Source organism: Dipodomys spectabilis, unplaced genomic scaffold, assembly GCF_019054845.1.
Source record: "Dipodomys spectabilis isolate Male_0828 unplaced genomic scaffold, ASM1905484v1 ptg000002l, whole genome shotgun sequence".
NCBI lineage: Eukaryota > Metazoa > Chordata > Mammalia > Rodentia > Heteromyidae > Dipodomys > Dipodomys spectabilis.
In genome coordinates this window covers 55552970-55577316 of record NW_024870679.1, presented here as the reverse complement: position 1 = coordinate 55577316, position 24347 = coordinate 55552970, and the positions used below count along the sequence as shown (strand labels likewise).

At 39.8% G+C, this 24347-nt stretch overlaps 1 protein-coding gene across 1 annotated transcript in view; it reads left to right on the top strand.

Annotated features, from left to right (window-relative positions):
- The first annotated feature begins 319 nt into the window (after window positions 1-319).
- Faf1 (Fas associated factor 1) overlaps window positions 320-24347 on the top strand; it is a 297788-nt gene continuing 273760 nt past the window's right edge. The window contains exons 1-2 of the mRNA XM_042677919.1: window positions 320-493; window positions 22426-22494. Of these exons, the coding sequence (XP_042533853.1) occupies window positions 449-493; window positions 22426-22494 (114 nt within the window). The 5' untranslated portion in view covers window positions 320-448. The remainder of the gene's footprint in view (window positions 494-22425; window positions 22495-24347) is intronic.

Genomic DNA, 24347 nt, shown 5'->3' with positions numbered 1-24347 from the left:
CGCCTGCTGGCCCGCGGGTTCGCTCCGTTTCCCCGCCCCTCCTCCCTCGCCGGTCTCGCTGCCGCGGAAGGGAAGCCGGGTGCGCGCTCTGTCGCAACCTGCCCCTCATCCTGGCCGGCGACGAGGAAGACCGGACCAGCAGCCAGACCCACCTCCCGGTTGAGGCGGCTGCGGCTCGGGGTTCACAGGGCACGGGCAGGCGGTCGGGGCGCCTGAAGGTTACCGAGTGCATGAGCACCTAGCGGCTCCCGCGCTGCCCGGCCCGCCCGTCCGCCGGCCCGCACGCCGGCTCGCCCGCCAGCTTCTCGGCGCCCGGCGGCGGCGGCAACAGCAGGAGCGGCAGCGGCGGCGGCGGCAGCGACGGCGGTGGCCACGGCCGCCGCAGGAGGCGCCGTCTCTCTTCCAGGTGCGCGCTTCGCTCCCGGAGCCGCGGAACTCGGTAGCCGCCATGGCGTCCAACATGGACCGGGAGATGATTCTGGCAGATTTTCAGGTGAAGAATCTGTTCCTCTTCCACCTCCAGTCTCGTGGGTTCCGAGTGCCCGAGGGTTGTGATGTTGTTGTACCTTAGGCATTTTTATACTGTGTGGCCAATGAGTGTGTGTGTGTGTGTGTGTGTGTGTGTGGTGAGCGGTGGGAGAGAGAATCCTCACGCCGTTGTTGGGTGTGTGCAGAATTAATCAAGTACGGGTTGAATGAGATTTCAGGTGCTCTGATTTTTTTTGGGGGGGAGGGGACGGTTACTATATGTGTGAACTGTTTAATGGTATAGGGAAATGTGTGGAATCTTTACATGCGGGGCCATTTAGAATGGGGTGTTTTGGGTTGTTCCGTGCGGACACTGTGATGTCTGAGGTGTGGGCGTGGAGCGTGTGTTAAGGGTGTGGTGTATTGTATGAATCGAAGAGTTTAAAAAAAAAAAAGCAAAATGAGGAGGAGGTGGTGTGGGTCGTCGGGCATCGTAGTCCTTTTCAAAGAACAATAAACATTTGAGACTTTGGGTGCCTTATTCCAGTCTTTGGGGCCTACGGATGAGGAGGCAGATAAAAGACTGTACATGTCAGTGTATTTCTGCAATGAATTCACAAGCTCAATAACCATTTCCCTACAGACTTGAATTGCTTAGTTGGTGTCCTTTTGCCAGGACTAATTTACTGAGCGCAAATATAGTGGCCCTGGCATCTAAGTATCTTAGGGAGGCCCTCTGAAGCTGTGTGTATCAGGAAGGAGTTGGGGTTAGAAGTTATACTTCTTGAATGTTAGCATTTTGATGTTTGGTGAAGAAAAGATTTTAGTGCAATATTAATTTTTTTAGTAATTTAACATTAACTTAAGAAACTACTGTGAAGTATCGGTAGACTTTCTCCTCTTTAACACTGTCATCATTTATCACAAGCTTTGTCTATATTATTTTTCCTTACTGAGCTTTTGTTGGGCTTTTCTACTCTTTCTCATTATTCTAAAAGTTCCCTTATTTTTACAACCTGATTTCCAAGAGTGCTATTTTGGCTGTCTGTGATATCTGATATACTAGGAATATGCATGTATCTACATTTTGATTATATTGCCTCCAAACTTAGGTTTCTTTTCCTTTTCCTTTTTTTTTTTTTTCAAACAGGCCCTGATGCTTGAACTCTGGGCGTGGACCATACCCCTGAGCCTCTTTGCGCTCAGGGCTAGTACTCTACCTCTAGAGCTACTGCACCACTTCCACTTTTTCTGAGTTGTTTATTGGCGATAAGAGGTTCCAGGACTTTGCTGTCCAAGTTGGCTTCCAACTGTGATCTTCTAATCTCAATTTCCAAGTAGCTAGGATTACAAGCTTAAGCTTTTGGTGTCCCCCCCCCCCCTCCCCCAAAGGAGGTTTCTTGAGGGCTGTATGTTTGGCATAAGTGGTAGAGCACTTACCTAGCAAGTGTAAGGTGGTAAGTTGAAACTCCAGTACCAACAAAAAAGTTGATCACAGAAGATTTGCATTTTGTATACTTAGGAATACCTTAAAGTCTGTCTGTACAAATGTTTCATCTCTTTTTTTCATTTCCAGTTGTCTTTTATCTAATATGGAATATATTGAGTAAAATACAATCCTGTATTTCTAGATACATTTTTTTTTGTTTGTTTTTGTTTTTTGGTCGGTTGTAGGGCTTGAACTCTGGGCCTGGGAACTGTCCTTCAGCTCTTCAGCCCAAGGCTAGTGCTCTACCCCTTGAGCCACAGCGCTGTTTCGGGTTTTCTTGTGGTAAATTGGATAGTTTCATAGACTTCCCTGCCTCGGCTGGCTTTGAACCTTGATTCTCAGCCCTGAGTTCAAGCCCCAGAACCAACACACTCTCTCTCTCTCTCTATTTATTGTATTCTGATGGGAAAAACTTTGCGCACGCACACACACACACACTCTCTCTCTCTCTCTCTCTCTCTCTCTATTGTATTCTGATGGGAAAAGCTTTGGAGCAACCGAAAAAATGTAGTTTACCCTTTTAAACCCTAACATAACTTAAGTTTGATTTTATAAACTTTCTACTTCTTTTTTTTAGGCCCTGGAGCTTGGAGATGAGTCTTAAGGACTTTCCTGCCTGGGCTGGATTTGAACTGTGGTTCTCAGCTCTCAGTCTCCTGAGTAGCTAGGATTATGTGTTTGCTACTGGTATTCAGTCAAACTTTTTACTTCTAATAACTTGTGTCTGCTTTTACATTTTGATTTGTGACATTTGTTGCTGCATTTTGTGTTGGTACTGGGGCTTGAACTCAGGGCCTTATGCTCTCAGTTGACCTTTTTGCTTATGATTGGTACTCTTTCTCTTGAGTCACACCTCTACTCCAGCTTTTTATTTGCTGGTTAATTGGAACTGGCATTTCACAAACTTTTTTGCCTGGACTGACTGTGATTCTCAGCTTTTAGCCTTCTCTGTAGCTAGTATTGCAGCTGTGAGCTACTGGTGCTAGGCTATTTGTAAACTTTCCTTTTGCGCATATATAGTGAATCTGTTTTCATTCTGTCTTAAGAGATAGGGTCTTTGGAAGTATACCAGACTTGTCTCAAACTCGTTGGTGATCCTCCTACCTCAACCTTTTTCTTTTTTTGTTCAGTCATAGAGCTTGAACTCTGGGCCTGAACGTTGTCCCTCAGCTCTTCAGCTCAAGGCTAGTGCCTCTGCCACTTGAACCACTGTGCCACTCCCAGTTTTCTGATGGTTTATTGGAGATAAGAGTCTTGTAGACTTTCCTGCCTGAGCTGGCTTTAAAATCGCAATCCTCAGATCTCAGCCTCCTGAGTAGCTGGGATTACAGGCGTGAGCTACCAGCGCCTGGCTTTGCCTCAACCTTTTGAGTCCTGGGATTATCAGCACACCTAGTTCATGGTTAATCTTATATTGGTTGAAGGACTAGAATTTAGGATTCTTGTTTTCTTAAGCAAAGTTAGTATTTTCTTTCTTGTCTTTTTTCTGGCAGTCCTGGAGCTTGAACCCAGCACCTGGGCACTGTCTCTGAGCTTCTTTTGATCGAGGCTAGCACTCTGCTTCTTGAGTCACAGTGCCATTTCTGGCTTTTCCTGTTTATGTGGTTGTGAAGAATTGAACCCAGGGCTTAATGCATGCTAGGCAAGCATTCTCCTCTTAAGCCACATTACGAGCCCAAAATCAGTATTTTCTAAGAAGCATCTAGGCTTTTAGTTTGGAGGTCAAATTATTACTTGGATCACACTAACAAATCCTAATAAGATTATCATTCTTTCTCTCTTCCTACTCCCCTTTTCTCTCTTTCCTCTCCTTTTTTTCTGTCTTTTTTTTTTTTTTATGGTGCTGAGTATTGAACAGAGGTCCTTTAGACAAGCATGTTGCCACTATGCTACAAAGATTTTTCTTACTAAAATAGCATTGGAGCTGGGCCCTAGTGGCTCACAGCTGTAATTCTAGCTACTCAGGAGGCTGAGATCTGAGGATCATGGTTTGAAGCCAGCTAGGCAGAAAAGCCAGTGAGATTCTTCTTTCTTTCTTTTTTTTTTTTTGGTCCAGTCGTGGGGCCTGAACTCTGGGCCTGGGCGCTGTCCCTCAGCTCTTCAGCTCAAGGCTAGCGCTCTACCACTTGAGCCACAGCGCCACTTCCAGCTTTTTTCTTTTTGCTTATGTGGTGCTGAGGAATGGAACCCAGGGTCTCATGCATGTAAGGCAAGCGCTCTACCACTGAGCCACCTTCCCAGCCCCAACCAGTGAGACTCTTATCTCCAATTAACCACAGAAGGCTGCAAGTGGAGTTGTGGTTCAAGTGGTAGAGTTGGCCTTAAGCACAAAAGCTCACAGATAGCACTCAGGCCCTGAATTCAATCTCTGGGACTGGAGCTTGGAAAAATAAAAATAATCCCATTGGAATGACCTTCTAGGCTAATGACATGCTTCCTCAATTGCTTGTAAAGGAATAGAAACTGATGACATTTGATGTAAACAATTTTTTTTTTGGGTCTGGTCATAGGGCCTGAACTCTGGGCCTGGGCGCTGTCCCTCAGCTCTTCAGCTCAAGGCTAGCGCTCTACCACTTGAGCCACAGCGCCATTTCCGGCTTCTTTTCTTTTTGCTTATGTGGTGCTGAGGAATCGAACCCAGGGCCTCAGGCATGCAAGGCAAGCGCTCTACCACTGAGCCACCTTCCCAGCCCTGATGTAAACAATTATGTACCAAATGGTAATAGTTTTATTACTGATAGAGTAAAAAACTATTTAAAAAATTATATGCTTAGCCAGGTGTTGGTGAATCATGCCTGTAATCCTAGCTACTCAGGAGACTGAGATCTGAGGATCACAGTTCAAAGCTAGCTTGGGCAGGAAAGTCTGTGAGACTTTTTTTTTGCCAGTCCTAGGGCTTGAACTCATGGTCTGGCCACTGTCCTGGAACTTCTTTTGCTCAAGGCTAACACTCTACCACTGGAGCCACAGTGCTACTTCCGGCTTTTTCTGTGTATGTGGTACTGAGGAATTGAACCCAGGGTTTCATGCATGCTAGGTAAACACTCTACCACTGAGCCACCTTCCCAGCCCATGATTAACTTTTGAAAATTGGCATTTATGTAGTTATAAGAAAATCAAGGGGCTGGGAAGGTGGCTCAGTGGTAGAGTGCTTGCCTTGCATGCATGAGGCCCTGGGTTCGATTCCTCAGTACCATATAAACAGAAAAAAGCCAGAAGTGGCACTGTGGCTCCAGTGGTAGAGTGCTATAATTGACCTGAAGAGCTGAGGGACAGTTCCCAGGCCCAGAGTTCAAGCCCTATGACCGACCAAAAAAAAAAATCAAATAATTATTTTAAAGATCGTACACAACACTTGTTATGTAGCAGAAGGAAATATTGCTCAGTGGTAGAGAACTTTCTTAGCATATAAAGACCTGGATTTGATCTCTAGCACTACTAAAAGATAAATATAAATATAAATAAAAGAGTTGGCATGTAGATTGTTAGATGACACTGGCATATTCTGTAACTGAAGAGTTTTCTTCACATAAAAGTGAATATAGTATAGTTATATTTTATTTATCTTAAAAGGTCGTGAGAATAATATAAGAGCTCAGTCTATTTTTGTAGAAAAGACATTTTAAACATTTGACTGTGGGAATAACTAAGTGATAGACTATGATCATTACTGGATAATAAATAGGTTCTAATAAATATAAAATCTAACTATGAAAATGCTTTTGAGGAGGAATTTTGTTATTTTTATCTCAAAGACTTCTGATGAAATTAGTGGAGGAAAAATGGTCAGTTGTGAATAGATTATTATAGCTGATAATTAATAGATTTGGGACATTGTAGGTGGGTGGACTTGAGGCAAATAGGTTCCAAATTTTCCTGTAAGAAAATTCTCCCATCGTCTCAATTTTTTAAATTGGTAAATTTAAATCAAAAACAAAAGTCACTCATAAAACATATGAACTAAAATTTGCCATATTAACCATTTTAAGTACGTAGTTCAGTGCCATTAAAACATTCATATTACTGTTCAATCATCACAATACCACTTGAGCCACAGCACCACTTCTGGCTTTTTCTGTGTATGTGATACTAAGGAATTGAACCCAGGGCTTCATGCATGCTAGGCAAGCACTCTGCCACTAAGCCACATTCCCAGGCCTGAACTTGTTTTTTAAACTCAATTTTAGGTATGTCCTTTGGCATTTAGTTAATGTTAGAAAGTGACACATTAGGAATTGAAATTTAATAGATGCTGAATGCTAACATTAACTTTCAGCTTTAAATTTATTTGTATGTGCCATATACTCTGCCAGAGTCTTGATATCTAATCTTTACAGCACCTTTTCATTGGATTATAGTTCTCTACAGTTTTTGTACATTAGATGAACAGAGATATTTAGTCATCTTTTTAAGGATATTTGCATACTGAAAAACATGCTGACATGTCTGTCTCTGGAGCCAACGACAAAGATGTATTCTTTATACTATAAGACTGGTTTTTATAGCCTCTTGAATCCTTTACTATAATGCAGTCCACTATACTGGCTTACTTTGTGTTATCCTGTGGGTAATGGGAAATCAACATAAGAAAAGTCGTAAAGTCCATTGTTCCTGACCTAAAAGTCATTGTCTTCTGCTAGCATCTATGATACTGGCAATCTAAGTTTGGTTATCTTGCAAGTAGGATAGCTCTTAACTCCTTTAAAGTTTTGTTTTTAAATAGCTTTGGCAACACGGGCTGGGAAGGTGGTTCAGTGGTAGAGCGCTTGCCTTGCAATGCATGAGGCCCTGGGTTCGATTCCTCAGTACCACATAAGCAAAAAGAAAAAAGCTGGAAGTGGCACTGTGGCTCAAGTGGTAGAGCGCTAGCCTTGAGCTGAAGAGCTGAGGGACAGCGCCCAGGCCCAGAGTTCAGGCCCTACAACCAGACCCCCCCCCCAAAAAAAAAAAAAAAGTTTTGGCAACAAAGATGAAAGCCTTATGGATTGGTTATCAGAATTTGAGGAAGTCCATGGGAATTTGTAGAAGCATTCTGACCAAATTATTATATTATTTTTATTGTTGGTACTTATGGGGTTTGAACTCTGGGCCTGGGCGCTGTCCCTGAGCTCTTCAGTTCAAGGCGAACGCTCTACCACTTGAGCCTCAGAGCCATTTCTGAATTTCTGGTGATTTATTGGAGATAAAGAGTTTCACAGACTTTCCTGCCCCGGCTGGCTTTGGACCATGATCCTTAGATCTCAGACTCCTGAGTAGCTAGGATTACAGGAATGAGCCCAATTGACCAAATTATTAAATGGTTTTCTATTGCCTGTTAATAAGGAGAAATTGGTTGCAGATAAAATTCCAAGAAGTAGAATCAAGACAGCAAGCTGCTTGAATGTTCCTCTGGTTCTTGCTGACTCTTTTGGATGGATGGATATCTACCTCTTCCCTCCCCCAATCTGAAAATCAACCTCTCAGATTCTCCCTAGTGTTAACAGCTAGTACTAGATGTGTCCTGCCTAGGAAAAATGTTCTTCCCTTCACAGACAAGAGTTATAGCTGTGTGTATGTTTCCATTTAAGTGTGAAAGGAGGCAAAAATTTAACTTCTTTGAGTAAAAGAAAATTTGTTGGAGTTTTGATTTGATTTCAGAGATAGGGTGCTTAATTTTTATGATTTACTCCCTTCTTTAGAAGAAACTTTATCCACTGCTTCACTTGAAACAAAGCCACTGGCTCAGTGGATCTTTAATGTAGAGATCTTACCCTAAATCTGGATCTAGTTCACTGATGGTAAAGTTAAGCTAAAAGCTGATTGTGTCTGTTAATCTTCTGGGTATGTTTAGATTTGGCACCTACTGTGCAGACCGATAATGGATATGCGTGGTCCGTGAGTTGGGTAGAACTCAAAAGTTTGGTCACTACTCTCCTTGACAAACATGTTAAATTTCTCCTAACCCTTGCCTGTTGTCAATGGTCTAGCTGTTTGCTCTGCTACTTGGAAAATTGTAGCCTTTCAGATTAAAGATACAGAACCTCTCTTTAAACCTGTGCATTGTAGAAACAAATTATAGCTGCTAATCAAATCATCTGGATCCCTCATATATGAGTTCACAGTAATGGCCTGTTTTTTGTTGAAGCCCACTGGAATCAAGCTTCTGATTGAACCTACATTGCCCAGAGTCATCATAGTTTCTTTTATCATTATATCAAATGTGACAACATTTAAGTCATCATAAACGTGGAAGAATGTAAAGGACTCTATTTCTAATACAGAGGGTACCGTTACATGCCAGACAATTGATTCCTGCCCAGAGTTTACCCATTTATCATGTGATAAAAGTTATATCTATGAGAATGGGATATATAGTTTGATTTTGTGACAGTGAGTAGAGAACAACAATCTTGACATCTGGGAAGGGAATTATGTAGACTCCTGGATTTTGGGGAAGGAAAGACATTAATATTCCTGTTCACTTCAGAACAAGAAACATTCCTTAAAAAGGAAAAATAAACTGTGGATGATGGGTCATGTCTGTAATTCTAGCTACTCAGGAGGCTGAGATCTAAGGAATACAGTTTGAAGCCAGACTGGGCAAGGAAGCCCATGAGACTCTAATTTCCAATTAACTACCTCCCCCCCCCCCCCCCCCAAAAAAAAAAGCTAGAAGTAGAGCTATGCCTTAAGTGGTAGAGCATTAGTCTTGAGTACAAAAGCTCAGGGATAAGCTGGGCACTGGTGGCTCAGGCCTGTAATCCTAGTTACTCAGGAGGCTGAGATCTGAGGATTTCAGTTCAAAGCCAGCTTGGGCAGGCTGGAAAGCCTGTGAAACTATTTAGTTAACTACCCCAAAACTGGAAATGGAGCTGCAGCTCAAAGTGGTAGAGTGCTAGCCTTGAGCAGAAAAGCTCAGGGACAGCACCCAGGCCCTGAGTTCAAGCCCCAGGACCAGCACAAAAAGAAATAAAGGGAAAATACTCTCGTGTAGCACTTCTGCAAGTACATTAAATGTAACTGACTACTGAGTTGGAAACAGGAGTTGGCTCAGATCCTGTACCTTCTGTGCACAAAACCTGTTAGCATATTTTTATGTCTTTCTTGCTCTCATCCCTTAGCCGTCACTCAGAAAATTTGTGGGAGCAGATCATGGCCACCTACCTGGTTTTTGGTTTGGCCAAATGATGCTGCGTGGACTGCTCTCATTCAGTACTTTCAAAAACAGTATTAGTTTCAGTCATTTGAATTGAATTTGGAACCTTATGTTGACAGGTTGACAGTGCCTCCTAGATTGATGGTAGGTCCTTACTTGGAAAGACACAATAATTATAAACAATACTTTCTTTCCATCTGCACTGTATGGTCCTTGGGATACTTTACTTCTTTAGTGTAAGCCAGTTGTTGACTTGCTTTCTTCCAAAACATGGGCCATTATATCTTCACATATATAAGGAAACATAAGTAGATCTTGTAGCATTTAGATGAATATTGAGAGTTCTCCAAAAATGAGGTTATTTTGGTTTCTTGGGGGAAGCTTCTTGGAGTAGTAACTGATTGGTTATTTATGCATGTCTTCTGATAATTATCGGTCTTTATGAGGGAGTCATTGATTTAGGCTGGTTCAAAATTTGTTTCTGACCTTTTTGTTGTTGTTGGTGGTGGTTGCGGGGTTTGAACTCAGGGCCTGGCCACTGTTCCTGAGCTTTTTTACTCAAGGCTAGTGCTCTACCACTTTGAGCCACAGTACTACTTCTGGTTTTTGAGTGGTTAATTGGAGCTAAGAGTCTCATGGGGACTTTTCTGTCTGTGCTGGCTTTGAACCATGAACCTGCTCCTCCAGAGTAGCTAGGATTATAGGCGAAAGCTACTGACCTCCAGCTGTTTCTGTTTTTTTAGCTGAAAACCAGTGGCACTTTGGTCCTGGAAAGCATTAAAGTAAATCCAATTCAGAAAGCTCTCCCCCTCCCTTTCCCTTTCCTTTTCCCCTCCACTCCTTTTTCCCTTCCAACTCCAACAGTCTAAGTGTTTCTATGTAATCCAGGCTGGCCTTGTACTTATAATTCTGCTTCTGCCTTTTGAGTGCTGAGATTATAGGAATATGCCACCATTCCCAGTTCCAAAGTTGTTTTCTTGTTTTTTTTTTTTAAGTTTTTTTTTGTCGGTTATGGGGCTTGAACTCTGGGCCCTCAGCTCTTCAGCTCAAGGCGAGCACTCTACCACTTGAGCTACAGCGCCACTTCCAGTTTTCTGGTGGTTTATTGGAGATAGGAGTCTCACAGTCTCTCCTGCCCGGGCTGGCTTTGAACCGCGATCCTCGGATCTCAGCCTCCAGAGTAGCTAGGATTACAGGCGTGAGCCACCAGCGCCCAGCCCAGTTCCAAAGTTTTGAGTGATAATATTTTTTTTTTTCTGTTTGGCCAGGTTGAGTCTGTACAATTGCTAGTCCATTTTATTGTTCCTAGATTAAGGCTTTAGACCAAGAGGAAAGGTCAGTATAGTCATTTAAGGAGAAAGCTAACTGGTTTTCTGAGGTAGACCTAATGGCTTATGACATTTCTTTATGTTATTTGCATATGGGACTCTGAGGAACATGATTAAAATCAATTCTGAAGATTGATTTAATTTGCTGCTTGGAGTCTTGTTGATAGTAGCCTTAATTAAATGACATATGAACCAATTTGAATGGATTTTAAATCCAAACCTATGTCAAGTGAATTCATGAGAGTGGTTAATGTAGTGACATACTCATGACCAGCAACCAAGATGGTTAGAAATAAGGAGTGGGTGTTTTTTTTTTTCCCCACAGACATGATCTTCCTATGTAACTCAGGGTAGCCTTTAATTCTTTTTCGGTTGTGGGTCTTGAACTCTGGGCTTGGGCGCTGTCCCTCAGCTCTTCAGCTCAAGGCGAGTGCTCTATCACTTGAGCCACTTCTGCTTTTCTAGTGGTTTACTGGAGATAAGAGTCTGGCGGACTTTCCTGCCAGGACTGGCTTTGAACTGAGATCCTCAGATCTCAGCCTCCTGAGTAGCTAGGATTGTAGGCGTGACCCACTGACTCCCGGCTAGCCTTGAATTCTTGACCTCTCCTCCTCACTCAGCCTCCCAAATGCTGGGGTTTACAGGTGTTCTTCGTCTCTACAGGCCTGAGGAGTGAATATTGTCTTATATAATTCTTTGTGCTTTTTACATTTCTGAACATTTTATGATTTGAGGCACTGGTTAGTCCAGACTCCTTTTTAGGAGTCTTTCAATCTGCTTTAATAGCATCTTTTCCACACTAAAAGATAGATTTCTTACTGCCTGGAAGATATAAAAATGCTATCTCTCCCCAAAGCAAAGAACATGCTTACTGTCCACTATAAAAATTCACATTTTGTAAGCTCAGGGTTCCTCTCATGTAGCACAGTCTACTTAATGGGCAGATGTCACCTAGTTTGTTACCAGTCCGTTACTATGGAAAATAGAGCTCAGAAAGTTTTATAAAAATGTTGATACTATAGCTATTATTTCTGTAATAAAATATTTTGACCTTGACCCAGGAATCTCTTGTCTTCCAGTATCCATGAAGTTGTAACAGTCTAAATTATTACCTTGTAAATAAGTAGGATCTTAGCTCTTTCAGGTGTTGTTAGCATCCTTTGAGGTAGATAGATTTTACAGATTTATTTCTGAGATGGTAATTGTAAAAATGACTACAAACATTTATCGAACAGTTCTTTTTTGTTGAGCTCTGTGGTATTTTATGAATATTATTCCATATAATAGCTATATCTCATCTAGCTTGTTGTATTGTTACTATTTCTGTTAAAGATGAGAAAATGAAGAGTAAGGATATTAATGACAAGTATAAAAGTAAAGTCTGATTTTAAGAAAAAAAATTTTGAGAAGTCAGTTTTGATTTCCTGGTTTGACAAATAAAGGTGAGTTGGTTGCTTGTTGATTAGAAAGAGCAATTCTCATCCTAATCAAGGACTCTAGCTCCTCCTTATCTTTCATCTAGCCAGGAGTGTAGCAGCCACAAATGCAGATGGATTACCAAGAAGGCATTGACCTTTTGAGCCAGGAAGAAAGTGTACTCAGTCTCCACAGAGAAAGCCAGAACCCATTTTGTTCCCATTAATGGTGGGATGAGGCACTGAGGCAATAGTCAGTCTGCAGACAAACACTGGAAATGTCGATACTCCCCAGGAAACAAGAGTACAGTTTTCTCTGTGATGCTGTGACATTAAGCACTTTGGAGGTTGTAGATACTACTTTTGTCAAAAACCTGCTGGATGATCAGCCCAGAGGAGAGAGATGCTTATCCTATTCAGCTGTGTGGCATTGTTGACTCCCATTTTGTCTCCAGTTTTTATCAGCTGTACATTATTTAGGATTTCAATGGTTTAATTAGAGATATTAGTGGTGGTGCCTAGAGCCTTAAAGAAACTGGTCTTCTTGGCCCCACACCAATGTTCTGGGCTGGCATAGTGACTTCACCTGTGTCAGTGAATGGACTTAGTAGCTGCCACCTTAGAATAGTGAGGTCATCCTTGGTGAACAGAAAGCCCATATTTTCCTGGATATGAGGCAAAAGTTTATCCAGAGCTGGATTGTTTTCCAGATATTCTTAGATGATCTTGTTCATCATAGTGCTTTTGCCATCAAAGCATCATACCTTTCCTTGAAGGAACATGGGGATCTGCTGTATGTATCTGTATCTGTTTGGAGCACATATTTTCTACTCTCACGAGGAAGCATTTTGGAGAATCATCAAAAAATTAGATCTTAGACTTTTAGATCTCCTTCTGTTTTTTAGGCATCATAGTAGTATGTCAGGGATTGCTATGAAGAGTTTAAAAATGGTACTACTAGCCAGGCGCCGGTGGCTCACACCTGTAATCCTAGCTACTCAGGAGGCTGAGATTGGAGGATCACGGTTCAGAGCCAGACTGGGCAGGAAAGTCCATGAGACTCTTATCTCTAATAAACCACCACAAAACCAGAAGTGGTGCTGTGGTTCAAGTGTTAGAGTGCTCACCTTGAGCTGAAAGAGTTGAGGGACAGTGCCCAGGACCAGAGTTCAAGCCCCATGACTGACCCCCCCTTTCCACTCCCCCCCCCAAAATGGTGTTACTCTCATGAGAATACTTGGTAAGAATTTAAATATCCTTATTTCTCAGAAGGATATGTTATGCTGTACTCACCATTTCCCTTCTATTGTTATATTTATTGTAATGGAAAAAGTTAAACTTAGCAATGGACTTTACCATGTTGCCTTTGGAAAAAAACAATTTAAACTTCATCCAGGTACTTTTTCTTTTTTCTTTCTTTCTTTCTTTTTTTTCTTTTTGGAATTTTCCTCCTGTTGTAGCTATTTGGAGCACAAAAAAGTTGGTAAAGCTTTTTCTGATTTTCTAGAGTTGTCTGAGGCTAAACAGGAAAACAAAAGAAGAAAAATTTTGGGATTAGTTGTCTATTTTGAGCGGTGTGTGGCAGTGGTGACTATTAGATCAGATTACTTCATCAGTGTGTGACTGTGTGGCTATTGGGATTACGTCATCAAGAGATTATATTGTTAGTGGTCTTTTTATTTCCCTTGTCTTTTTTTGAGGCAGTCAGTTTATGCTGGCCTCAAACTTACTCTATAGATTAGGTTGGCCTAAAACTCATAATTATTCTGCCTCAGCCTCTTGAGTTGTTGAAATTACAGACATGTGCTACAGTGTGCTACAATGACTGTTAGTGGTTTTTAACCTCTTTTTTTTTTTGTTTTTGGTCGGTTGTGGGGCTTGAACTCTGGGCTTGGGCGCTATCCTTCAGCTCTTCAGCTTAAGGCTCTGCCACTTGAGCCACAGTGCCAACTTCCAGTTTTGTAGTGGTTTATTGGAGATAAGAGTCTCACTGGACTTTGCTGCCCCTGCTGGCTTTGAACCGTGATCCTCAGATCTTAGCCTCCTGAGTAGCTAGGATTACAGGCATGAGCCACCGGCGCCTGGCTTAACCTCATTTTTACACTTACCAATGGTTTGTAAATTTTTGTAATAGAAAGTTTATATTAAGTCGAAGTTCTTTGGCCTTATTTTTCTGAGCATAGTGTTAGTTTTAGGTATATTCCCAATGATATAACATTGAAGCTTGAGCCAAAAGTAATGTCATTATAACAAACTAGTGAAAATAATAGAACTAATTCCAATTAATTTTAATACTAACTTTTTCTTAAACTATGTTGTAAAATGGGGTCATGCCTGTATGAGAATATAGAATTTGAGGTCAGCTTGAACTACATAGTGAGTTCGAAGCTAGCCTGGACTACATAGTGAGAGAACAAAACAACCTTTTTCCAAAAACCCCAAAATAAAAGCAAAAACCATACCATGTTTTAGAAGAAACAGTGCTTCCTGATTACTTTGGAATGATGTAAGAAATATTCTGTTAATGTTAACTAATAATTGATATTAAATGATTGTGCTTGTCAAATGTGAACATATATGAATAATCTTGAGATGTGTTATTTTGGTGAAGGAGTGTTTATAGCATTAAAAAAATCAATCTGAAAATGTACAGCAGAAATTTTCTTTCTCTTTTTCCCTCTCTCTTTCATTCATTTGTTCCAGTATTGGGACGTGAACTGAATTGGGCTTTGCACTCTTACTTAGCTTTTCATCTCAACACTGTTATTCTGTCACTTGAACCACACCTTCACTTTCAAAAAGATATTTTAGGCAGACAAAAATGTTAGTTAGATGATTTCTCATTTTCTCGTTGTTTGTAATTGTCTGTTCTTGAAATGACACTTTAGTTTTTCTTGTCCAAATAGAACAGCATGCTATAATAATGTTTAAACACAACTTATTTTAAGAATGGAAATAATGCATATATTATTGGTCGATGCAGATTTCTGGAAAGTATATAAAGTTAAAAATGTGAATTATGTAAAAATCAAGTACATTTTTTACTTAGGTTACAGATTTTGTTAGATTGTAAATCCTACCATCATTCAAGAATATTTTTTTTTCTTTTCTAAATTGCATGGATTGTGTATGTGTTTATGGCAGAACTTTGACATTTCCAGAGACTGGATCCTGAGGTATTCTGAATTAATATTTATGTAGAATCATCTTTTGATGAAAGGTCACTACTGACATTCATTACTAGCTCTAGTACCCAGTTCTATACATTCCTATTGAGTTTCAGGAAACATTCAAGGAGTTTCCTGATTCAGATTTTAAAGAATATTTTAATTCTTGGTTATTTGAATCTGTGGATGCAAAACTCATGGATATGGAAGGCCTTAAGCACTAATAACAGGTAGATAGATATGAAAGGAGAGGAAGAAGGACAAATGGCTCATGCTTGTAATGTTACCTACTCAAGAGAAGAGATGAGCAGGATTGTGGTTCAAGGCCAGCCTAGGAAGAATAAGAGCAAGAATCTATCTTAATGAACTAGCTAGGTGTGGGGGTTTAAACCTATAAACTCAGCTAGTTGGAATGAATTATTAGTAGGATCATGGTCTGAGGCTGGTCTGTGCAAAAAGCATGACTTTATTTGCAAAATGACTAAAAACAGAAAGAGCTGACAATATAGCTCAAGTGGTAAAAGGCTTATCTTGTGAGTGAAAGGCCCAGAGTTCAAACCTTGGTGCCATAAAAATGGGGTAGCTGGTGAAAAATATAAAAAAAATTAGTTCAAGGTTTTAATAATCTTCATTGTAAGTAATTATAGTATAGAGTACAATAAAGGAATATAGAATTTAGTTCTGATGCTGGGTGCCGGTGGCTCATAACTGTAATCCTAGCTATTCAGGAGGCTGAAATCTGAAGATCATAGTTCAAAGCCAGCCTGGGCAGGAAAGCCCATGAGACTCTTTTTTCCAGTTAAAGACTGAAAAACTAGAAATGATGCTGTGGCTCAAGTAGTAGAGCCCTCGCCTTGAGCTGAAGAGCTGAGGGACGGTGCCCAGGCCCAGAGTTCAAGCCCCACGACTGACAAAAAGAAAAAAAAAAAGGATTTAGTTCTGATGATTAAAATACCTACCCCTCATACAACTTTTGTTTTAATTGATTTTAATTTAATTGATTGGGGCTTGAACTCTCAGCTTTGTGTTCTCACTCATTTTTGTTACTTATGGCTGGCGTTCTGCAACTTGAGCCACACCTCCAGTTCTTTCCTTCTTGCTGGTTAACTGGAGAGAAGAATTTTTGTGTGCTTGCTCTGGCTTTGAGTTGTGATACTCAAATCTCAGCCTCTTGAGTAGCTAAGATTCTAGGCATGAGCTACTAAAGCTTGGCTTATTAAGTATGCACTCATATATAACTTTTAGACAGTAATATTGGAGATACCAAAAGACAGAATGTGATTAACTGTCAAATGGCTGATAAAACTATGAAAATCTTGGGTTATAAAGTTATAGGTCTAAAATCTCCTCTCATCTTTTCTCAAATTCGTTTTTTTACAGAACATTTTTGGTGATGGGGTGATTTACTAAGGTAACTACAAGGTAGTAACTAAGGTAATTAAGGTAACTAAGAGAAGTTTACTCTTTTTGTAACTTGCTGATTTATTGCCAACTGAATACAGAATTTCTTTTTCTATCACATGAAGAAAAAAATTATCAGTAACTATCTGATGCTGAATTTCTAGTTATTTCCCCAATTCTTTCAGTTGCTGCTTCCCTGTATGTGAATGTGTATCCGTGTATCTCTGTGTGCATGTCTTATAACCTACAAAGAATTATAAATGATTTGGCTTGTTGCTAATAGTATTTACACAACAGAGTAACTAACTTATGGCTTAGGACAATACACATTCCTGAATAGTATTGTACTCAATGCTTCTATGTAAACATACTGAATTGGAAGTATTCTCATGAGGTTCCCTAATAGTTCATTATTCCTTTTGAGAATCTACCCTTTTTGTCATAAAAATAGCTGTATTCAAATGTCATTAATGGACTTTGATTGACAATTTTGGGTGTTGAAATTACTACTCAGCAATGCATTTTAAGGATATCCATTTATTGAAATGCTTCTGTATAAACACACCTAATTGGGAGAGCTCTCATGGGGTCTCCTACAAGTTCACTATGCCCTTTTAGAATCCATTCCCTTTATGTTATAAAAATAGCTGTAATAAATTGCTTGGTACGTGTTATTTGCTTTTTAGAGCTTTAGATTTTAAATTACTTATAATTTGCTCAGTCTTTATATCATATTTGTAGTATCTAGTCAGACTTAATACTTGCAAATAGTAATTTATAGTATATTATTGAAAACAAAATATGCCATCTTCCACCCAATGTATTTTAGTACTATTTTTAGTACATGGTAGATAATATTTGATAGTTTTATTGTTACTGGTATTTTCTGATTTTGTTCTGAAAGTTTTGTACTTGATAGTTTTATTGTTACTGCTATTTTCTGATTTTGTTCTGAAAGTTTTGTGTGTACATGTGTATAATGAATTTTCCAAGATATGTTAAGTGTTTGCTCCCTCTTGTGGATAGGAAGGAGAATGCCAGCTCTTACAATAAATACTTTTTTTTTCTTCCAGTTCTGGGGCTTGAACTCAGGGTGCTGACTCTGAGCTTTTTTGCTCAAAGGTAGTGCTTTACCACTTGGGCCACAATTCCATTTCCAACTTTTTTTGGGGGGGGCAATTAATTGAAGATAAGAGTCTCATGGATTTTCCTGCCCTGACTGGTTTCAAACTATGATCCTCAGGTCTTACCTTACTGAGTAGTTTAGGATTAGAGATATGAGCCACAGGTGCCCAGTACAATAAATATCTTGTCTAGTTCAATTTTCATATGGATTTTTTGATGAGGAACAAGAGTAGAGAAATATATAATACAGTCTACATACTCTCCTTGTCTTTGTACCAATTCTACCCCCTCCTCTCCCTCCTGACCTCAAGGCCTTGATATCTGAGCCATGCCTTCACCAATAGCTAATGATGTGTGTGTGTGTGTGTGTGTGTGTGTGTGTGTGTGTGTGTATGTGTGTATATGTGTGTGTTTGTGTTGGTCCTGGAGGTTGAACTCAGGGCCTGGGCACTGTCCTTGAGCTCTTGAGCTCAAGGCTCTACCATTTGAGCCACAGCACCACTTCTGTTTTTTTTTCTGTTTTTTGGTCCGGTCGTGGGGCCTGAACTCTGGGCCTGGGCAGTGTCCCTCAGCTCTTCAGCTCAAGGCTAGCGCTCTGCCACTTGAACCACAGCGCCACTCCTGGCTTTTTTCTTTTTGCGTATGTGGTGCTGAGGAATCGAACCCAGAGCTTCATGCATACAAGGCAAGCACTCTACCACTGAGCCACCTTCCCAGCCCCCACTTCTGGTTTTCTGGTGGTTAATTGGAGTCTCACAGACATTCCTGCCCACGCTGGCTTTGAAACACAATCCTCAGATCTCAGCCTCTTGAGTAGCTAGGATTACAGGCATGAGCCACTGGTGCCCAGCTTGCCTTTGTTACTTTTATATGGTATCCAGGATAAAAAGTGTGTATGAAGCCGGGCGCCAGTGGCTCACGCCTGTAATCCTAGCTACTCAGGAGGCTGAGATCTGAGGATCTCGGTTCAAAGCCAGCCTGGTCAGGAAAGTTCGTGAGACTCTTATCTCCAATAAACCACTAGAAAAGTGGCGCTGTGGCTCAAGCGGTAGAACACTGGCCTTGAGCTGAAGAGCTGAGGGACATCGCCCAAGCCGAGAGTTCAAGCCCCACAACTGACCAAAAAAAAAAAAAAAAAGTGTGTGATTCGAAGCAAGCCCAGGCAGGAAAGTCTGTGAACTTTTACCTCAAATTAACCAGCAAAAAAGAGTAGTGGAGCTGTGGCTTTGAGTAGCTTTGAGCAAAAAAAGCCCAGGCCCTGAATTAAGCCCTGAGTGTGGTATACACAAAAAAGTGTTTTACTACTTCTTAAAATTCCTTTTTGCTGTCATTGTTAGGATTCCTCAAGTGTGGAAATCATTGATAAGTTTTTGTTACTGTAACTTTGCTTTTTTTAGGATATTCTATGAATCTAATTATAAGTGGTGTTTGAATGAATCTTTTGAATCTTGCTTCTTTCACTTAGCATGATGTGAGTTTTATCCACATTTTGGATGTTTTAGTTTGTTCATTTTTGTTGCTGAGTAGTTTATTATTGTGTTGATGTATAATTGAAGGAGATTTAGTTTTTTCCCCAGTGTCTATGGATGGAGTTTTTGTAAATACTTATGTATAGGTTTTCATGTGAACTTCAATTTTCATTTCTTTGTGATAACTCTTAGTGTAGGGTTACTGAGTAATAACTTTCTGAAAAACTGCCAGTTCTTCTAAGTGACAATGTAATTTTGTACCTTCAAAGGCATGTAGGAGAGATCTAATTCTTCTACATACTATGGGGTTTAATATTAGTAATATTTTAGATTTTTAGCAGTTGTATGTAACATGTGGAAGTGATATCTCTCCTTGTTTTGTATTTCCCTAATGATTATTGAGGCTGGGCATTTTTTCAGGTGCCTTTTTATCACCTGTGTCTTTTTGGTTATTTCCATTAAAGTATATATACACATGTGTATATATATATATATATATATATATATATATATATTTAAATTGAGTTTTCTAAAATTTTTATTCTGGTTCTGAGTCTTCTAGTAGGCATGCTTTCTCTCAGACTGATTTACCTTTTCATTTTCTTTGTGTGCATGCGCACAGTCCTGGAGCTTAAACTCTGGGCCTAAGCACTGCCCTTGAGCTGTTTTGCTCAAGCCTGGCACTCTACAGCACTTTTGCTACAAATCCACCTCTGTTTTTTTGGGTGAATAATTGGAGATAAGAGTCTCATGGACTACTGCCCTTGCTGGCTTCAAATTACAACCCTCAGATCTCAGCCATTTGAGTCGGTATGATTATAGGTGTAAGCCACTGGTGCTTGGCCCTTTTCATTCTCTTAATGGTATTTTTCGAAGTATAGTGGTTGATAATTTTAATAAGCCCAGTTACTCAGTTTTAAAATGATTTATTTTTTCTTGTGCCGATTTTGGGGCTTGAATACTCAGGGCCTGGGTGCTGACCCTGAAGTTTTTTGCTCAAAGCTAGAGGTCTGCCATTCAAGGCTAGGGGTTTAGCACTTCAGCCACAAGTCTGTTTCTGGTTTTTTATTGTTGTTGTTGTTGTTGCTGTCAGCTCTTGGGCTTGAACTCAGGGCCTGGGAGCTGTCCCTGAGCCTCTACCAATTGAGCCACAACATCACTTTTCCCCTCACCCCCTTTTTTTTTTTCTTTTGAGTAGTTTATTGGAGGTAAGAGTCTCACGAGAACTTTTCTGCCTGGCTGTGATCCTCAAATATCAGCCTCCTGAGTAACTAGGACTACTTACTACTGGTGCTAAGAGTCTTACAGATTTACTTGCTTGGGCTGGCTTTAAACCACATCTCAGCCACTAGAATAGCTAAGATTACAGCTTGTTTTGTTTTTTTATTTCCTTGTCAATTGTGGGGCTTGAACTCTGGGCTTGGGCACTGTCCCTAATCTCTTCAGCTCAAGGCGAGCACTCTGCCATTTGAGCAACTGCCCCATGTCTGGTTTTCTGGTGGTTAATTGGAGATAAGAGTCTCACTGACTTTCCTGCCTGGGATGGTTTTGAACTGTGATCCTCGGATCTCATCCTCTTGAGTAGCTGAGATTACAGGTGTGAGCCACCAATGCCCTGTGGTGTGAGTGTTTTGTTTGTGATTTTTGCCATCATATCTAAGTAATATTTGCTTAATTTGGCAAAAAAAAAAAAGTGTCCTGTTTGTTTTTTTCTTTATCTAGAACACTAGAAATTTAAAGTGCATACTATTAAGTTTTTTTTTACTATTAAGTGCATTTTTTGGGGGGGGGGGGGTTCCGGTCGTGGGGCCTGAACTCTGGGCATGGGCGCTGTCCCTTAGCTCTTCAGCTCAAGGCTAGCACTCTACCACTGAGCCACCTTCCCAGCCCCTAAGTGCATTTTTTTTTTTTTTTACTATTAAGTTAAAGCATAAATAAATGGTTGTGATTAATTTTAGTATTATGCTGTTAAAAGCTAACCTACCAAAAATGACCATTTTGACATTTTTTCATTAGTAAAATTATTCATGAGATGGTATACATTTAAATTTTCATACTAAGGCTTACTTGATGTACATTTTACACTTATAGCATATCTTTTTTCTTTTTTTTTTTTCTTTTTCTCTGGTCCTCCCCCCCTCCCCCCCCCCCAGTCCTGTGGCTTGAACATTGGACACTGTTGAACATTGGACACTGTCCCTGAGCTTCTTTCCTCAAGGCTAGCACTCTACCACTTGAGCCACAGCCCCACTTCTGGCTGGTTCTGTTTATGTGGTACTGAGGAATTGAACCCAGGTTCAGGGTTTCATGAATGCTAGGCAAGCACTCTACCACTAAGCTACATTAAGTCATCCTTTTTTTTTTTTTTTTTTAAATATTTTACTGTCAAGGTGATGTACAGAGGGGTAACAGTTACATATGTAATATAATGGGTATATTTCTTGGGGAACATTGTTACCACCTTCCTCGGGTTTTCTCCTACTTTCCCTCCCCACCTTAAGTCATCCTATTTCAAAGACTCACTAGCTATGTATGTCTAATGGCTACCAAATCAGAGGAGGCAGACCTTGCAGTTTTACAGTTTTCCTTCTGGTTTATCACCTGTTTTAATTTTTGTATAGATACAGGTTTTGAGTTGAAGTTCACTTATTTTCTTAACAGTATCCATTAAAAAGTTTATAATAAGCTGGGCGCTGTTGGCTCACACCTGTGATCCTAGCTACTTAGGAGGCTGAGATCTGAGGATCGCAGTTCTAAACCAGCCCGGGCAGGAAAGTCCATGAGACTCTTATCTCCAATAAACCTAGAAAACCAGAAGTGACACTGTAGCTCAAGTGGTAAAGTGCTCGCCTTGAACTGAAGAGCTAAGGGACAGTGCCCCATGACCAACAAAAACAAAACAAAACAAAAAAAGTTTATAATGAAATAGTTCCTGGCAATTAGAGATCTAAATATTATCCTAAACATGGTAGTGTTTAAACATGCTATTTATTATTGCTTTTAACTTGTATTTTAAAGTAATATAAATATACTTTAACAATTTTCAAACTATATATGATACTCAGGAGTGTTAGCTGTCTAGTACTCAGAAGTGTTAGCTTTATTTCATAAATCAATTTGGACTTAAATTACATATTATCTTTGTTAAATACTTACTTTTTTTTTTTTTGGTTGGTCTTGGGGCTTTGACTCTAGGCCTGGGTAGTGTCCCTGAGACTTTCAGCTTAAGGCTATTGCTCTACCGCTTGAGCCACAGTGCCACTTCTGACCTTTTCTGTTTATGTATTGCTGAGGAATCGAACCCAGGGCCTCATGCATGTGAGGCAAGCCCTCTACCGCTGAGCCACCTTCCCAGGCCCAAATATTTACATTTTTAAGTCTAACTTAATTTTAAAAATATGTTAAATGCTTATTTATTTCATTTTCAGGCTTGTACTGGCATTGAAAACATTGATGAAGCCATTACATTGCTTGAACAAAATAACTGGGACTTAGTGGTAAGTATTTTTTTTTAAATTATCTAGCCAATATTCAAATTTCATGAATTCTTATATGCTTTTAACATACCTTCTAGATGGTTCAGCATACTGTAGCCAAACTATAACTTACCTTGGATGGATAAAATCAAATATCTTTAATATTAAGAGTCTCATGCTCTTCCAACTGAGCTAGCTAGGTGGAGGCTACCTTTAATATTAAATCAAATTTAGTATTAAATTATTAAATTGTTTTGAATACTAAGATTAATGAAATGATTAAAAAGGTATTCCTTTATGTCACTGTGTATTGTCATTTTCCTGTGTAGTATTTTGGTGGAGATGTTTAGATGAAGAAAAAGTCATAGTTGCTTGATTATCTGAGTAAGGCTTATCTTTTCCTCTTCCTGAGGCCCTCAACAACAGTAATTCTGTTCTGAAGTTATTTAAGAAATACATCTGCTGTGGTTTCATGATCTAAAGGCAATTCATTATAGAGGTGGTTTAATTTAGTTTTTCTTCCCTATAATTCAAATGAGAAGGCACAGCATGTCACCAAGCATTCAACTATTGCAAAGCAAACTAAAAACAAATTGTATTAGAGCAATACTTTCTGTTTTAGGATGACACAGATGTCCTTTGATGTCTTTGAAATGCTTAAGAAAGTTGAAACTACAATTTTGAAAGAAAGGCTTACTTTTCCTTGTTTATAACTTTGTAAAAAGCTCTTACTATGTAGCCTAGGCTGGCCTGGAACTTATGGTTCCACTTTGAACTAGAATTCAGCATCCTTATACCTTAAGTGGCTTAATACTATTACTGTTATTTTAATCAATATAAAAAAAGTTCAGATTATAAAACTAATAGTGCTCCTTGTAATGAAATGAGAAGTTAAAAAATTTGCAAAGAAAACACTATAGGTTGAATATTATTATTCTCAACCCTCAAATCTGAAATGCTCCAGAATCTAAACTACTTGAATGCTGACATGACACAAAAATTTGGATTTTGAAGCATTTAGGTTAGAGGATTTTGAGATTTTTGAATGAGAGGTGCACAACCAATAAGATCTATGCAAATATTCCCAAATCTGAAAACATCCAAAATCTGAAAAATTTTTGTTAAACATTTCAAACAAGATATTCAACCTGAAATTAACTTTAATCCCATCACTCATTGATAATAGCTATTTCACAGTTTTTAGATATTTTTATTTTAGAATATCTTCTATTTGTTTGAATATCTTCTATGTGTTTTAGCTTTTTTGTAATCTACAATCTCTACTTAACATGAACATTTTTCTTTTTTTTTTTTTTGGGTCGATCCTGAGGCCTGAACTCTGGGCCTGGGTGATGTCCCTCAGTTCTTCAGCTCAAGGCTAGTGTTCTACCACTTGAGCCACAGCGCCACTTCCATCTTTTTTTTTTTCTGCTTATGTGGTGCTGAGGAATTGAACCCAGGGCCTCATGCATGCAAGGCAAGCGATCTACCACTGATCCACCTTCCCAGCCCATATCTTGTCTTTTATCCTCATTTTCCTAGAAGAAACAGTAAGTTCATAGGAGATTTTTATTTTAATTAATTAGTTAATTAATTTGTTTATTTATTGCCAGTCCTAGGGCTTGAACACAGGGCCTGGGCACTGTCCCTGAGCTTCTTTGCTCCAGGATAGCACTCTACCACTTGAGCCACAGTGCTACTTCTGGCTTTTTCTATTTATGTGGTACTGAGGAATTGAACACAAGGCTCCATGCATGCTAGGCAAGCACTCTACCACTAAGCCACATTCCCAGCCCCATAATAGGGTTTTTGTGTCAAATGACATAAATCTTTTTAGGGTCTTATTTGAGATGTGTATTTATAGCCTAGCCCCA